The sequence below is a fragment of the Apus apus genome, chromosome 2, assembly GCF_020740795.1.
Source record: "Apus apus isolate bApuApu2 chromosome 2, bApuApu2.pri.cur, whole genome shotgun sequence".
Taxonomy (NCBI): domain Eukaryota; kingdom Metazoa; phylum Chordata; class Aves; order Apodiformes; family Apodidae; genus Apus; species Apus apus.
The window spans coordinates 51,004,769-51,020,618 of record NC_067283.1 but is presented as its reverse complement, the minus strand read 5'-3'; the positions used below and the strand labels follow the sequence as shown (position 1 = coordinate 51,020,618).

The following is a 15,850-nucleotide window of genomic DNA, read 5'->3' as shown; positions in this document are numbered from 1 at the left end:
CATATTATAAATCTTACTGATCCTGTGTGATGTTTTGGTGTGTTACTCACCAAAATCAGTATGCTGAGATTCTACTGTGGGAGCATCCATCCTTTCCTATCTTGTAAGAGGGTTTCATTTTTCTGTTGGTGTGTGAATTAGCCATTTGTCGTGCCTTCAGGATACTTTGCACACCACTAGGATGTGTTTCGGGTAGATGGTGGGCAGTGAACAGAAGGAGAGCTGGGCTGAAGTCTCAGGAACGTTGAGATTTGCCCCGTCTCTTGGCAGCTGTCTTGTGATACAGTTATGCTAACAGGGCAAGGGGGAGACAAGGTATGGTTAAACTCTCAAAAAAAAATAAATAGTGGAATGATGAGTGAACAAACCACTAATATTTTTGCTCACTTTTTCCTTGTTAGCTATGACAGGGGGTCCACGTTCAACGTGTTTGTGGGAAAAGGTCAACTTATTGCTGGGATGGACCAAGCTCTGGTCGGCATGTGCGTGAACGAGCGGCGGTTCGTGAAAATCCCCTCGCAGCTCGCCTATGGCAGTGAAGGCGTCTGTAAGTGCAGCACGGGGCTGGTGAACAGCTGGTTGTGCAGGTGGTGACTGAGCAGAGCAGGGAGAAAAAGGAGTCACAGGAGAGAAGGGTAGAAATTGCAAGTAGTGAATTTCCGAGAGGTTTTTCCCTTTCTTAGGAGCGTTTATTAAGCCTACAGCCCAGCTAATTGCTCCAGGCTCCCTCCACATGTGGAAGGAAGAGCTGTCGACTATAGAGGACCGTCAGCAAATGATCCTTGCTACTAAAGTTAACTATTTATTTATACCTACCTCACTGTTAAATAGTTATGTTTTGACATTGCAGCGCTGCACAAGGTCTTGTCAGTGCCAAAAGCAGCTTTACTCTGCAGACTAGGAGGCAACAAATGCTAAATCAAGAGCAGTTTGCCTGATGGATGTATTTGATAACAGTTCATGTTGCCAGATTCTACCTTCCCTTATGGAGCTGCAAGAGTGACAAGGGGACAGGGGGATGTAAGCACAAAAAGGAGTAAGTTGTACATCATGGATTTCGTTTAGGGAATGCGTAAATTGGTTCCCATTTCTCTGATGTCTTGTAGAAAAAGGGAAATAAGACTGTGTTTTTTTTGGTTTTGCAGCTGGTGTGATACCCCCCAATGCTGTGCTCCATTTTGATGTCCTTCTGATCGATCTCTGGAACTCGGAGGATGAAGTGCAGATTCAGACTTACTTCAAACCTGGCAAATGTCCTCGGACAGTCCAGGTGTCTGACTTCGTACGATACCATTACAATGGAACGTTCTTAGATGGGACCCTGTTTGATTCAAGGTACACAGCTGGGTTGTGTGTCTTTGTGTCTTTTAATAGGTATCTGATGGCACTTTAAACCATCACTTCCTCCCCCTTCACTGGTATAACAATTAATGCTAATTGTCCAGAAAGGCAAGAAATGAAAGATAGCATCATGTAAGTGTCTGTAATTTATGCAGGGATTATAGGGCAGCAGTACTGACTCAAACCAATAAAACAGTACGTTATTTCTGCATGAGCATTACCAGCCCAGATCCTTTATTTAAAAAAGAAAATGTCATTCCCTATATCTATATTACTGTTTATTGCAGTCTGTTGATAGTTTTTACAACCACTGCAGCAGAGCTGTTCAAGTTAGATACAAGCTTTCTAAACTAAGCAGTATGTGGTGAAATTGAGCTACTAACACTTTCATTCTGAGATGTTAAGTTTACAGCATCTGTATGTCATCAAAGTGCTGTGGAAAATGATGCTTTAATAACAGCTGCCATTATTTTTGTGAGCCGCTTTTCAAAACCTCTGTTAGGTTCCTGAAATAGCTAAGCACTCTGGAAAACCCTACCCAGCCAGCCCTTGGTAAATCAAGGAGCAGTATCTGAAGCAGCAGGTTGTGAATTACACTGTGCGTAGCATGTGTCTTTTGAGGATGAATATTGTTCTTTCCTGTGGCTGTCTGATGGTCGATTATAGGGTATTTTGTTTGGTTTTGTTTGGGTTTTCTTTTTCATTTTTAGCCATAATCGGATGCGCACTTACGATACCTATGTGGGAATTGGATGGCTGATTCCTGGTATGGACCAGGGCCTCTTGGGAATGTGCGTGGGAGAGAAGCGCATTATCACAATACCACCTTTCCTGGCATATGGAGAAGAAGGAGATGGTAAAAGTCAATTTCCCCCTCCCCACCCCCAAGTTGTCCCTGTTTAAAAGAAACCTTGTACTTAGTATTTTAAATATAGGGCAGTGTTATTACCCATTTCAGACAGAAGGAACACGGTGATGGAAAGAGAGGTTCAAAATGTATTATGTACCACATTGGACTGGTTAGAAAGTAAAAGATTAAAAATAAATAAATTAACCAGTATGTTGCTTAACAGACATACTGTTGATGCAATTGTAATCTTTATATATGGAAATTTTATTTCATTCAGAGAATATAATCTGAGGTTACTATCCAGTAGCTCCAAAAGATGGAAGTCAGATGACTGTGTAACTCTTTCAATGACTGCCACAGAGAGCAGAGAAGTTTTTACAAAAGAAAAATGTATTTTTAGGTCCAGTTTTATGCTCTTTTTTTGCAACTAATGCCTGAGTGATAACTAAAAGATAGATTAATTGTCCTATGAGACTGTATGCAGCCTGCAGGTCATACATACTGGGCTTCATGTTAAATGAGAGGGCAGTTAGATATAGTTAGGGGTGCTTTTCTGAATTAGAATAGAATCATACGATAGAATGTGTGGGGTTGGAAGGGACCTTTAAAGGTCATCTAGTCCAGTCCCCCCTGCAGTACACAGGGACCTTTTTGACTAGATCAGGTTGCTCAGAGCCTGGTCGAGCCTGACCTTGAATGTCTCCAGGGATGGGGCCTCCACCACATCTCTGGATAACCTGTGCCAGTGACCCACCACCCTCATTGTAAAGAACTTTTTCCTAATGTCTGATCTAAATCTACCCTGCTCTGTTTTAAGACCATTGCCTCTCGTCTTATTGCTACACACCCTTGTAAAAAGACCCTGCCCAGCTTTCCTGTAGCCCCTTCAGGTACTGGAAGGCTGCTATAAGGTCTCCCCAGAGCCTTCTCCTCTCCAGGCTGAACAACCCCAACTCTCTCAGCCTGTCTTCATAGGAGAGGTGCTCCAGGCCTCTGATCATTTTTGTTGCCCTCCTCTGGACTCGCTCCAAGAGGTCCATGCCCTCTTGTGTTGAAGGCTCCAGAGCTGGACACAGCACCCCAGAGGGGTCTTGCAAGAGTAGCGTAGAGGGGCAGAATCACCTCCCTTGACCTGCTGGCCACACTTCTGTTGATGCAGCCCAGGATGCAGTTGGCTCTCTGGGCTGCAACCGCACATTGTTTGCTCATGTCCAACTTTTTCTCCACCAGTACCCCAAGTCCCTTTCTGCAGGGCTGCTCTCTGTCACATCATCCCCCAGCCTGTCTTGATAATGAGGGTTGCTCCTGCCCAGGTGTATGACCTTGCACTTGGCCTTGTTGAACCTCATGAGGTTCACACAGGCCCACTTCTCTAGCTTGTCCAGGTCCTTCTGGATGGCATCCTGTCCCTCTGGGCTGTTGATCGCACCAGTCGGCTTGGTGTCATCGGCAAAGTTGCTGAGGATGCCCTCAATCCCACTGGCTATATTGTTGATGTGACAGTGTCCCTGTACTCTTCCCAAGACACCAGTCCCTACTTGAACTGCTTGTGCAGTTCCTTCCTGCCTTTTAGTTTGGCCAGCAGCAGTTCTTGACTCAGCTATGCTTATTTCTTCCCTTCCTTACTTGACTTCTTGCATCTGGGGATTGAGATCTCTTGTGCTCTGTGGAGAGCATCATTAAAGATCTGCCAGCTCTGTTCTGCTCCCTTGTCCCAAGGGCTGTTTCCCAGGGGGTCCTACTGACTAACTCCTTGAAGAGCTGGAAGTTTGCTTTCCTAAAATTCCGAATCCTGACCATACTCCTCCTCTGACTCATATCCCTGGGAACTGTGAATTCCACCAGTGTGTGGTCACTGCAGCCCAGGCTGCCTCCAGTCTTGACATCCCTGATCAGCTCATCTGCATTGGTGACCATCAGGTCCAGTGTCACATCCCCTCGGATAGGGCTGCCTATTTTCTGGCTTAAACTCCTACTCTGCTCTAATGGTTAAGGACGTATCTGTGGTGTACAAAGTTTCATACCTCTTCCATGACTTCATTACCATTAACCGTGATAGCTGTCTCAGTGGATAACAAAAGTTCGTGGAGTTATGTGTTAACATTTTGCCAGGATCTTGAGCTCAATGGTTCTCAGTCAAATCAACTTGCACTATAATTTGTGTATAGATGGAAGGGTACCTTTTAACTGAGATACTTCATTTACCCTTCTTCAACTTCCACCGTGTGTTGTTCTGTTTTGATATTAACAGAATGGTGAGGACAGATGCTCCACATTTGTAGTCCAGTGGTTATTTTATGTGCTTTCATGAAATGTGTTGGAAATACTGGTAGACTGAATGGTGCAGCTCAGGTGGACCTGGTGTATATTGGCTAAGATGGGTGTTGCTGAAGAGGCCGTTGTTTTCAGTGAGGCACTGCCATCACAATAGGAACTGAATGGAATAATTCAGTCAGAGAATTGCGTAGCAAACCCACACATGAAAAAGAGTGACTAGAAGCAGACTGTGGGTGGGGAGGTCATATTTAAGCTCCCTGTAGAACACCTGCTATTTCTTACCAGTTTTCTGCTCTGACACTTCTGTAGGTAAGGAGATCCCTGGCCAAGCTTCCCTCGTCTTTGATGTGGTTTTGTTAGATCTCCATAACCCCAAAGATGGTATTACTATTGAGAACCAGCAGGTGCCTGAATCTTGTGAGCGGAGAAGCCAGGCAGGAGACTTTCTGCGATACCATTACAACGGCACCCTTTTGGATGGCACATTGTTTGATTCCAGGTAACCAGCCCCCTACAAATCCCATTTCCAATTTGAGTCATCCGTCAGGTCTGTAAAATACCCGAAGACAGTTTTTTGTCTTTCCTTCCTTTTTGAAATTTTTGAGTGGAGATGCAAGTCTTCCCTTCTTAAAAAACTCTAAATAGAAACCGTTTCAATATGGAAAGGAAGACAAAGGCCTAGTCTGTGTTGTGACGCCATCTAGGGGTGGTGATCCACCTGCTGCAGCTGCTTCTGCAAATTTGAGACACTGTGCCCCGTGGAATTTATCTGCCAAACAGATAATACTACAAAAGAGATAAAATAAATGTGATTCCCATTGTATGTCCTCAGAATTGTGAGTCAGTGTGCCAGGGGCTAGTTAGAGGTTAATCTCAAGACAGTCTCTTTATTTGTACTTGAAAGTTGTTTGCATTTTGAAGGCTTAGGACTTTCAAGACTGAATTCAGCAGCAGAGTTTCTGTGATAAAGGAAGAGAGACTGCTGTCACATCACATTCAAACCTCTCTAGGCCCATGGATCTCATGGACAGCATGAAATAATGAATAATGTCCTTGTAACTTTCTGTCACTTTTGTTTGCTCTTTAATGAGCAGTACTTTACTTTTCCACTCCAGCTTTCAGAACAGCTGACACAAGTAGCTAAGAAGAGTTGAAAGTGAGCCACTATAAAATGTTTTACAAAATAAACTTTTTTTTTTCCCCCCCATACTTTTATAGCTGCTGCAAGCTGAAGATCAGGATCAGTTTGCAAACATTAGCTGAGTAGTATGCCATTTGTGCTGCTTCCCATAAGCAAGAGTCAGGGAATTGTATCTCATGTAATTGAATTGAGGTGCAGTAAGGTTCAGAATTAACCTTGACCTCCCCATTCAGCTGCCCAGCCTGGTGGGAGGATAAAACTGCATCAGCAGCCATCACTGTAGACCTTTCATTTACAGCTTACGAAAACTTGTAAGTTAAGAACTCACAGCTTATTCACAGTCCGCCTGCCCAGAATCTCTCTTTTTTTGAGATGTAAATTAGTATTGTCTGTAAAAATGAAATTATTTGAATTTTTGAAAGTGGCTATAGTGTTTATATTAGAGTTTTTGTCAATAAATAGTAATAAATGCTTCACTGACATCATTCTAAAGTGCTGACAGTTATTAGAGGACTTAATAGAGTGTCGTATCCTGGCTTCCTGCAGAATTTACAATAAGGGCCAGTATTTAACAAGTATTTATGAAATAACAGAGCAGCTAAGAATAACTACTGAAAGCCTTGGAGTTGGCCAGGAAAAAAATTCTCACTAGTAGAAGGAGCATGCCAAAAGCACTGCAAATGGCTGGGGTCGAGAGCTCTAATAATATTTTCTTTCATTTTTATTTTTACCTCTGCAATAATCAGTTGCAGAACTGCCCCTGAGCAGCTCAGCCAGGGCTGGCTGGACTTAGAGCAGTTGAATAAACCTCTGAAATACATCAGTGTCTCTGCTGGTCTTGCTCTTTCCCAGAGTTACTTTGTAAAGATCAATTGAAACCTTTTTTGCCTTCCCTTCCTCGGGTTGTGACTTTGTGTAGCACACCTTGAAGAAAGGCAGAAGACAGACACATCCTTGCAATAAATATAATTGGTTGTTGTAGACTTTTTTATTCTATCATTAGGTGTTGAAGCAGATCCTTCAGCCTGTGTATAAGTGATTGGCATAGTTTGGAAGGGAGGAATAATATTGGTACTGTTTTGTTGTCATGACTCATTTTAATGCTGTGTCTCCCAGGATAACCTATTTATCCCACCTCCCACTTGCAGTAGTTGAACTGCATAGCTGTGGTTGTAAAATCAGACAGTGGAAGGGTGTCTGATGAAAATTAATGTGAACCATATCTAGTTGATAAGCACTTATTAGAGTCAGGGCAGAGGAAAATTAAAAGGAGAAAACGGTATTTTTTTTTTCAGTTACGTATCAAAACATGTTTTCTGTTCACTCTAAAATGCATAAATAGGTCAGACTTTCTTTTAGTGTATAGTAGGAATGCATTTGGAAATAAGCTGTCCCTAGCCAGGGTCCCAGTACTGGTTAATAAATGACACGGGCATCACTGACCGATGACACTTGGTGGCCTAGAGTCATTGAACACGGTGATTGTGCCTCTCAGGTGCTAGTTCATGACCCTGTGTTTGGCTGTATCTGGTTGAAGAGTTGTGTTGCAGACCTACTGCAAGATTCTCTCTACACCCGATGCCGCTCAAATGCGAACATTTTCCTTAGCTATTCCCGAAATCGTACATACGACACCTACGTTGGAAAGGGTTATGTGATTGCTGGAATGGATGAAGGTTTGCTGGGTGTATGCACTGGTGAGAAAAGAAGAATAATCATCCCTCCTCATCTTGGATATGGAGAAGAAGGAAGAGGTGAGCTTGACTTTTCATTCAAATCTTCCATAATTAATGAAGTTTCTTTTATTGCTCAGTGCATCTGTGTGTAGTTCCATTTTTTTTGGCATTTGAAAGGCTTATTAATTAGTTCATTACTTCGTGGGCATGCACCAGACAGGGTGACACCCAGAATTTCAAAATTATTTTAATTAGCTTAAATAGGTAGGACAACAAGAATGCAGAACAAGCTCATGTGTAATTGGTGACCTGAAATAATTTGGATAATTAGTATTTCAGGCAGCCTGGTACTTGGTGTCCTGAACTCATTTGGATAATCAGTGTTTCAGGCTGGTACTTGGATGCCAGGAGCTCTGCAGTGTGAGATCATCCTACCTGTGTGTCTTAACAAGCTCTGTGTGCTAAAGGAATTAATTGTGTGAAGTTTTCTTCCTGGTTCCTTCCACAGCCACAGGTTTTGTGGAGTCCTGAGCCACTTCTGTAAATGGTGGATGAACGTAGCAGCAAAATTCTGTGTATGTGTAACATACAATTAGGATTCCCTTGGGAAAACTCATTAAGACCTAAAAAGATAGCTGTGAGGGGTTCAATATAATAACCCTTCTAGCTGGTCGCAGTTTTATGGCTGATGTTTCAAAAGGTGCCTCCTGGGATGTTATTTGGAAAAACAGACTTAGGAGAAAATCCCTTCTGCTAGGAATGCAAGTACTATGCTGTTGATTTGGGAATTAGACTCATCTACCAACAAAACCCATTCCTGGGCCTGGGTGTGTCTGTCAGTCCTGGTGACGTGATTGGAGGTCATCCTGGAGAGAAGTTGCTGCCATGGCCTTTTAAAAATGTAAATCCTTTTAGACATAATGGCATCCTTTGAAGCATGAAAAGTCCTAAGAGAATTTTGATGATCAATAATGAATTGGTACTTGAAACACTAACTGGTTATTTAGGATGGCCACAGGAAATGTATGGTTATTGCTTCGTTTCTGCATAATTTTCAAATCCAGAGTAATGGACATTTTTTCCTTCACTATTGACCCAAGTGCATGCTTAGTGCTTTTCTGCTGGTTTTTTTTTTTTTTTTTCTTACATTGGATGCAGCTGACATCTGTTGCATACAGAGGAGACGTAATCCTTTCATTCTGAATGAGAAGGCCAAGATGACTTGGTAGCAGACACACTGGGAATATATATTCCTACAGGGTGCAGTACCTGGTCAGCATAAGCCTGTTTGTGTACCGTTTCTTTCTCTACTTGCCTAATTTGTTTCCTATTTAGGAAAGATTCCAGGATCTGCAGTGCTGGTCTTTGACATCCACGTGGTTGACTTCCACAACCCCTCAGATTCAGTCAGCATTACTGTTAATTACAAACCTTCCAATTGCACCGTCCTGAGTAAGAAGGGAGATTACTTGAAGTATCACTACAACGCCTCACTCCTGGATGGTACTTTGCTAGACTCGACGTAAGTGTGTCACCTGGTAAAGAAAAAGTCCCCAGCAGCTGTGAAAGCTGAATGGTTTGCCTGCAAAGCAGGCTGGCAGGAACTAAAAAAAAATATCTTTTAAGTGACTTTATGTAGAATGTGTTTTTATGTCTGCCTGCCTAAGTTATATAGGAGGAGAAAAAGAAAAAGGCAATCTGTCATAGCATAATGAGAGAACTGGGAGCAAAGAGGATTGTAGGAGTGTGTTGGAGAAGAACATAAACACTACAAGTGGAGTGATGCAACAGGTTGTCTGTGTGGCAGTTTGTTTAAATGGGCTAGTTTGTGTGTCTGGGCCAGTTAGACCAGCATGGGACAGGGCTCTCTGTGAACAGACTACCCAGGTGTATTCAGCTTCTTGTGTAGGGTTTGCACTCTGTGCCAATTCAGTTCTCCAAAGAGACTTCTGGTAGAGGTACTCAGTGTAGTCTTGTTAAAGCTAGCTTGATTTTTAGTAAATTATGTTTTATACTAAATGTGTTTTATAGTAAATGGTCACTACCACATCTATACCACACATAGGTGCTAGTTCTCTTTTATTCTAGTGTTGCCTTAAGTGTCCTCATGGAGAAACTATCAGAGTGCTTGATTGTGACTGTGATTATAATGTTCCTCCTTCCTGTTGACAGCAGGTTTATGAGGGAAGCAGAGATTGCTGCAGTCTGTCTCATACAGAACTAAAGTGAGCCCATCACACTGTTCACTGCAGCTACAAGAATATTTCTGCTAGCTATTTTCTGCCTTCATCTTTTGATAATGCAAGTCATCTAAAGAATATTTTCTTTTTGGAAGGGAAGTTGGGAAAAGCTATTTTTAAACAGGTTATAAATAACATGGAAGCAGCTCATCATTTTCACAGTGTACACAGTAGCCTGCAGAGCTGAAAAGCTGCCTTATGTTGAAGCACATGATGTGATGCTGTAGGCAAGTATGTATGCAATGATGTATTTAGATTCAAAAAACCTTTTATATGGTAGGAATGCTCAATTCCCATTCCGTAGCAGGAACCAAGGGATGTCAGAACTGTCATGTTCAAAACAGTTTATAGAGAATCAAAGATCATGAATCTCGTGCTCCTAATTTTAAGGCTGACCTCCTAGCCACCAAATTGTTTTCTTTCCCAATAATGCTCAGTTGTACAAACCTGTGTTGCCAAGCCAAATAACCAAAGAAAGGAGACTGACAAAATAAAGGGTCCTGCTGCTGTGACACACACTGAGTAGAAAGTCTTAACACTGCACACTCTGCTTTTAGAATCACAATACAGGTTTAACTTCTGGGGTTTTAAATTGTTACCATTTCTAATTTTAGAAATGAGCCACCAACAGCAAGGTATAATTAAAAATATTATAGTGGTAAATAGCAGTAGTAGTTGTATACTTCCAAGCAACTTTGGTTAAGTGATTGCTATGTTGTAGTGACTGATTTCATTAAAAAACTTGCTACCTTGAGAACAGCTTCAGGTAACTGCTTGGTAGAACAGAGCATTAGGCATAAAGGTAATTTTTTGGCAATGACAGGATACTAACTGGAAACTGCTGTTTCTGTGGTGATTTTGAACAACAGATGCTCTCTACTGTATGTTGAGATGTTGTTTTGGTTTTTCTTCCCCTCCTCCAGACACAGCCTGGGCAAGACTTACAACATAGTTCTGGGATCTGGGCAGGTGGTGATAGGGATGGACATGGGCCTTCAAGACATGTGTGTCGGGGAACGACGAACAGTTGTTATTCCACCCCATCTTGGTTATGGAGAAGATGGAGTTGGTAAGTGAGTGAAAGCTACTGCACATCCACTTAGCATCTCTCGAGTAATTGAAACATGAATATGCATGTTTTGTTACTTGCTGTGCCTGAGGACATAGGGTGAGTGTCTCTTACCTGCTTGAATGAGATTTTTTTAAGAGGTTTTTCATTCCATGATTTTAGCCAACCCCCCATTCCCAATGAAAGGAACATACTGTCTGCGTTGTCTTTTAAGTCATACTGTTACTGTGGGCAATATAAAGACCATTCCAGAACGAAAGGGAACACATGCCCCCAGTAATGCTGCTTTGTCAAAATGGAAAGCTCCAGGCACTCTGGTGTTGCAGAGTAATGTAAACACTGTTCTCTGGGATAGGGAATTGGGTACTCCTGCTTGGACATGTGACGGGTCGTTCAGGAAACAAAACCAAAGGGGACTGTTAAGCACTAATATGTTAGAAATTGAAAGAAAACTCAAAATTCAGAAACTACATAAACTGAACATAAGATGTGAAACAGTGTACCCCAATACCAATACATTTAAGGCAGGTTGCTCTGTTTTAGAGCATTGAGGCTTATACATTTCTAATAACAACAATAATAAAAAGAACAATATAGAAGCAATGAGAAATTTCATCTCCCGGTATGTGTGGTTGTTACTGGTCTTCTGAGTTAAAAGACATGAGAGAATGGAGTCTACTGGGAGATTGCCAAGATCAACACAGTTTGATATGTATGGAAACAGTTGCATAACTTGCAGTGTTCTTTGAGTAGCTCCGGAAGAGTTTGTATTTTATAAAGACTGCCTGTCAGGCATCACCTGCCCAACTTAATGGAGAATCAACTTGGGGTAAGAGATGAAGAAGCATTTTCACTTGTACCTGTCTTCCATGAAAAATTATTACTATTATATATGCATCTTCTTATCCTATTCTATAAAATTTTATAGTTGTATATAATAAATTGAAAATTTCCTCATTATATAAAAAATGTACTGTGTTCAAAAACATTATAAACAATACCTGTCATAGGCATTTGCCACCATTCAAATTGCATTCCATATACATGGCCTGAAACTTGGCATGAGGGTTAGTTTTTTGGTATAAACCCAGATATCTGAAGAGACTGCTCATTTGCTACTGGGCAGAAGTTAGAGGTGACCTCAGTTTTCCTTTTCAGGAATAAATGAAACTCCTTTCATGCCCTCATTGAGGTAACATCCCAAACTGTTTGAACACTGTTCAGTCTCTCAGTAGTGCTTTGATACACAGTGTGTTGGCAGGCTAGAGGAGAACTGGTTAATTCCCACAGTTTTACCTGGGGAATGGATGCAGTTTTATTATGAAGGCTGCCTTTATGTTTTGATTACTTCTGCTGAAGTGAACAGGAATTTTTGTTGGGATTGGGTTCTTGGGGCTTGGGGATCACTGTAGGGAGCCTGTTGGATCAGGAAGAGAAATGTAATTATGGATTAAAAGGAAATACACTCTTAAATGTAAGTGAGGATAAATACCCCTGTTTGCCATTTGTTGTGACAGAAGGAGAAGTGCCTGGGAGTGCTGTATTAGTTTTTGACATTGAACTGCTGGAACTGGTGTCTGGCTTGCCTGAAGGATACATGTTTGTATGGAATGGGGAAGTCTCTCCCAATCTTTTTGAAGAAATAGACCAGAATCATGATGGAGAGGTTCTTTTGGAAGAGGTAAGCTGAGGCAATGAAAACACTTGCAGTGATTTTCTCCTACCACCATCACCAAGATGTTTTCTCCTACCAGCATCAACTCAGATGTTGAAGAATGGGGTCTCTCCTCCCTCTCTCCCCCCTCTTTCCTCTGTCCCCCCTCTTTATTTCCTTTCCTCCTCTCTTCTCACAGTGGTTGTTGTGAATTTAACAGGAAAGCAAGTTGTCAGTTAAAACATGCTTATTTACCTTTAGAGATGGAACCAAAAAGAAATCTAAGAATGGCCATACTAAGTAAGACAATTTACTATTGGTTGCCCTACTGAGGTTAACAACAGATAACTTAGGGCATAGGGTGCAGCCTTCAGTGTCTGTTGACTGGAGGTTTGTGGTGAGTTTCTGAGCCAAAGCTGAGGCTGCAGCAGTGCATCCAGGAAATGTGTAATCACTTCTGGAGCCTGGAAGCGCCTGTGGCTGCTCCTTCAGAGGGTGAATTGTGTGCTGTGTGAGCAAGTCTCCTTCCCCTTGCTTGCTTTTAAAATCTGCAGTGTGAGAATGTCATCAGGTGTCCTGATTGAAATCCACTTGCCTGTGCCACACCATCTCTCATAATAAAAACCTCCCTTTTCTTCTGCATTTTCTCTTAACCAAGTTCTATTTTTTTCACTCTCTTCTTTATTCCCTTTCTCTATCTTGTTTTCTGTCCTTGCTTGCTGGAGTAGTGCTGCCTGCAGCTCTGAGGGTGCAGGCTGTGGACCTATGGAACAGCATGAGATGCCTTCCAGCATTTTAACAAGCCGATGGGGTAAAATCAAAATCTCATTTTCCCCTCTTCGTTCTTTCTCCATCTTCTCTCTTGTGTTTCCCTCCTCTTCTATCCTTGCAGATAAGAAAAGACCTTTTATCAGTCTAGAGAACGAGTGAGGTGGGATGTGACTGTTGATATCCACATCCTTCTGGTCACCTAGCAAGGAGCAGGAGAAGCCGGGAAGTGAGGAGAGGATGCTTGGCCTAAAAGGTGTAAATGGAAGTCAGAAGTAGCTTCCATTGCTGGAGCTTATTCAACGGGTAGCATCAGAGATGTAACAGTAATTGAAAAAATTGTGTTTGACTGTGGACTTCCTGGTTTGGGCAAGCTAGCAGGATGACTTCCAGATGTTATCTAATCACCTTGAATAACTTCATCATGAGTAGAAGGAAAAGGATTTTTAGGGACAACTAACTTTGTAACCTTCCCCACCATGGAATCAAGCAGAAGTCATACTGCCTGAAGCTACTTTAACAAGTCTTACGGTATCCTGATACTTAAAGTCTCTCTTCTGTGTTTCATTCTTTTTTCTGGTGTGTTGTTTCTTGTAAGGTGCAGGTGGATGTCTGTTTTACAGTGTGAGTTTCTTGTATCAGCATGCAAAATTAAACCCTCTCTCTCCATTTAGATCTGTTCTAATGTCACTCTCTGTTCCACTCATCTTCCCCTTAAATTATGAAAAAGAACGTACTTTGTTATGGGTCCAGGACCTGCTGGAGTAAGTTGAGCTCCACAAAGAGTGATTTAACCTTGTGTCAGTCCTAATTAGTGCAATTTGGATTCTAAGCTATATAGGATAGTAGTAGTGTGCTTTTATGTACACTTAATCACTAAAAAGCTAAATAGTCAACAACAAATAAAAGGTACTTTTGTAAATTCTGCAGTTTTAAATGGCTGTTTGACTGTGAGCTGTTTTCTCCTCCTTCCCCTCCACCTAGTTTTCAGAGTACATTCAAGCACAAGTCGATTCTGGCAAAGGAAAACTGGCTCCTGGTTTTGATTTTGAAAAGATTGTTAAAAATATGTTCACCAACCAAGACCGGGATGGAAATGGTAAAGTTACTGCTGAAGAATTTAAGTTGAAAGACCAGGAGGCCAAAGAGGAACATGATGAACTGTAAAGCTAAAAGAGGAAAAAAAGAGTCCTGAGCTGACCTACCCTTTGAAAGTGTGTCCTGGAAGAGGTTTCAGCAAGCATATTTCTGAAAGGTCAGCACTCAGACAGCCTGTGTCTGCCTGTGCCTGTGTGCTGGTAGGCTGTTAAAACAGGAAGAAAGTTTCAGCTGGAATTGTTAGGCATATCTGAAAAAAGTGTTAAGTGCCTCCAGATGGGATGTATAAATGGATAAAGAGTCTACTGCCATATGTGGTGTTGTGAACCACGTGGTCTGTTTTTATGCTAAAGATTAGAAGTTGCCACTGAACAATACACAGTCACTTGGATGGTTGGATGGATGGCAGGGGGAAAAAATGACTGAGTGCTTGTAAAAGTATTTTAAATCAACCTTCTGTATCCAAAATATTTCTGCAGGGTAACAAACTAGGTAGTGTTCCCCATTAAAATAACCTGTAAAAAACTGTCAGACATTGAGCCCAGTCCCTTTCAGAAAGCAGTCTGTCCACTAACTGAACAAACTCCTACAAATATTTGCCAGCAGGAGCTCTGATTTGCAAATTCAGAACATGCAAATGATAGCTGTGCCATTCCAAAATTTCTGGAAGCTGTGAATTAAATTTGACAGGCCTCGAATTGTAACTGTTTATGTGTTGCGTTTTTACCTTAGGAAATAAAAGTTTGCTACTATCTCTATCATATTTAATTAATAACCTTGACTCTTCTTGCTGGCCTGGTGAAACACTGTTCTGACCAGTGATTCCCAAACCTTATTAGTTGCAACCTTATTTATAGTTTTGTTAGACTTTAAATATTAGTATTATGGGGTCCAAATACTGTCATGAATAGCAGGTACAACTGATTTTGTGTTGGGCCTCTGCCTCCTATTTTGGGAATTGTTACACTAAGGAATAAGTACTTAGAGTTTATACAGCAGAGCAGTCTGGCATGGCTAACAAACAAAAAGACAGTGATAGAATCAAGAAATAGACTCATCTGTTTATGCCTGCAGATGTTCTGGCCTATCTCTCGAAACACAAAATCAGCCCTGGGAGAGCTGTTTAGATTATATGAACTCCTGAGACAACCACCCATTAGATTTAGAAATGTAGGATGCTGTTCAACATGAAATACACTGAACAGACAGACCTTTTTCTTGGGAAGGCCGTGGGATCCCCTCTCAGCACACTAGATGTAAAGAGCACAAATACATATAGTGAGACACTGTTGAAGACAAGGGAGTTGTGCTTCCAATTATATGCTGTGTGTCTGGTTTCTTGCTTTTCTTGATCTGTACACGTGGGTTGTAAGCCCCCTGAGATGCTCTTCTTGAAAACTGGCCTTTCAATTGGATGAAAACATTTTGTATTGGTTTTTAATACAGTTGTTATAGAAAGTGCAGTGAGATACTTTTTTGAGTTTGATACCATTAAAGGATGGATAACTGATCTTTTTGTTAAATAAAATGTTGATCAACTACAACTGTTACAGTTGTTTGGTTTTTTTCTCCTGACATTTTGAGGGGTGGGGAATCTGAGTAGAAGCAAATACTCTTCTGTAGCACTTTTCTAGCACACATAGAGGGCTTATCCTGAGCACGTCCAATATTGCTATTGATTTTTAGGAAAAATATTTTAAACTGAGATTATTTGATTAAACATTATGCAGAATAAT

General features: G+C 41.5%; 1 protein-coding gene across 4 annotated transcripts in view; it reads left to right on the top strand.

The window, feature by feature from the left end:
- The window catches only part of FKBP9 (FKBP prolyl isomerase 9), a 34,660-nt gene extending 19,002 nt beyond the window's left edge, over nucleotides 1-15,658 (top strand). For 2 of the 4 annotated variants that reach the window (XM_051611429.1, XM_051611428.1), the window contains exons 2-10: nucleotides 402-547; nucleotides 1,146-1,335; nucleotides 2,052-2,197; nucleotides 4,778-4,967; nucleotides 7,218-7,363; nucleotides 8,621-8,807; nucleotides 10,449-10,594; nucleotides 12,112-12,275; nucleotides 14,001-15,658. In XM_051611429.1, coding sequence (XP_051467389.1) covers nucleotides 460-547; nucleotides 1,146-1,335; nucleotides 2,052-2,197; nucleotides 4,778-4,967; nucleotides 7,218-7,363; nucleotides 8,621-8,807; nucleotides 10,449-10,594; nucleotides 12,112-12,275; nucleotides 14,001-14,183 — 1,440 coding nt within the window. In that variant the 5' untranslated portion in view covers nucleotides 402-459 and the 3' untranslated portion in view covers nucleotides 14,184-15,658. The other 2 variants (XR_007888682.1, XR_007888681.1) reach the window with 2 other exon arrangements.
- Nucleotides 15,659-15,850: the final 192 nt, after the last annotated feature.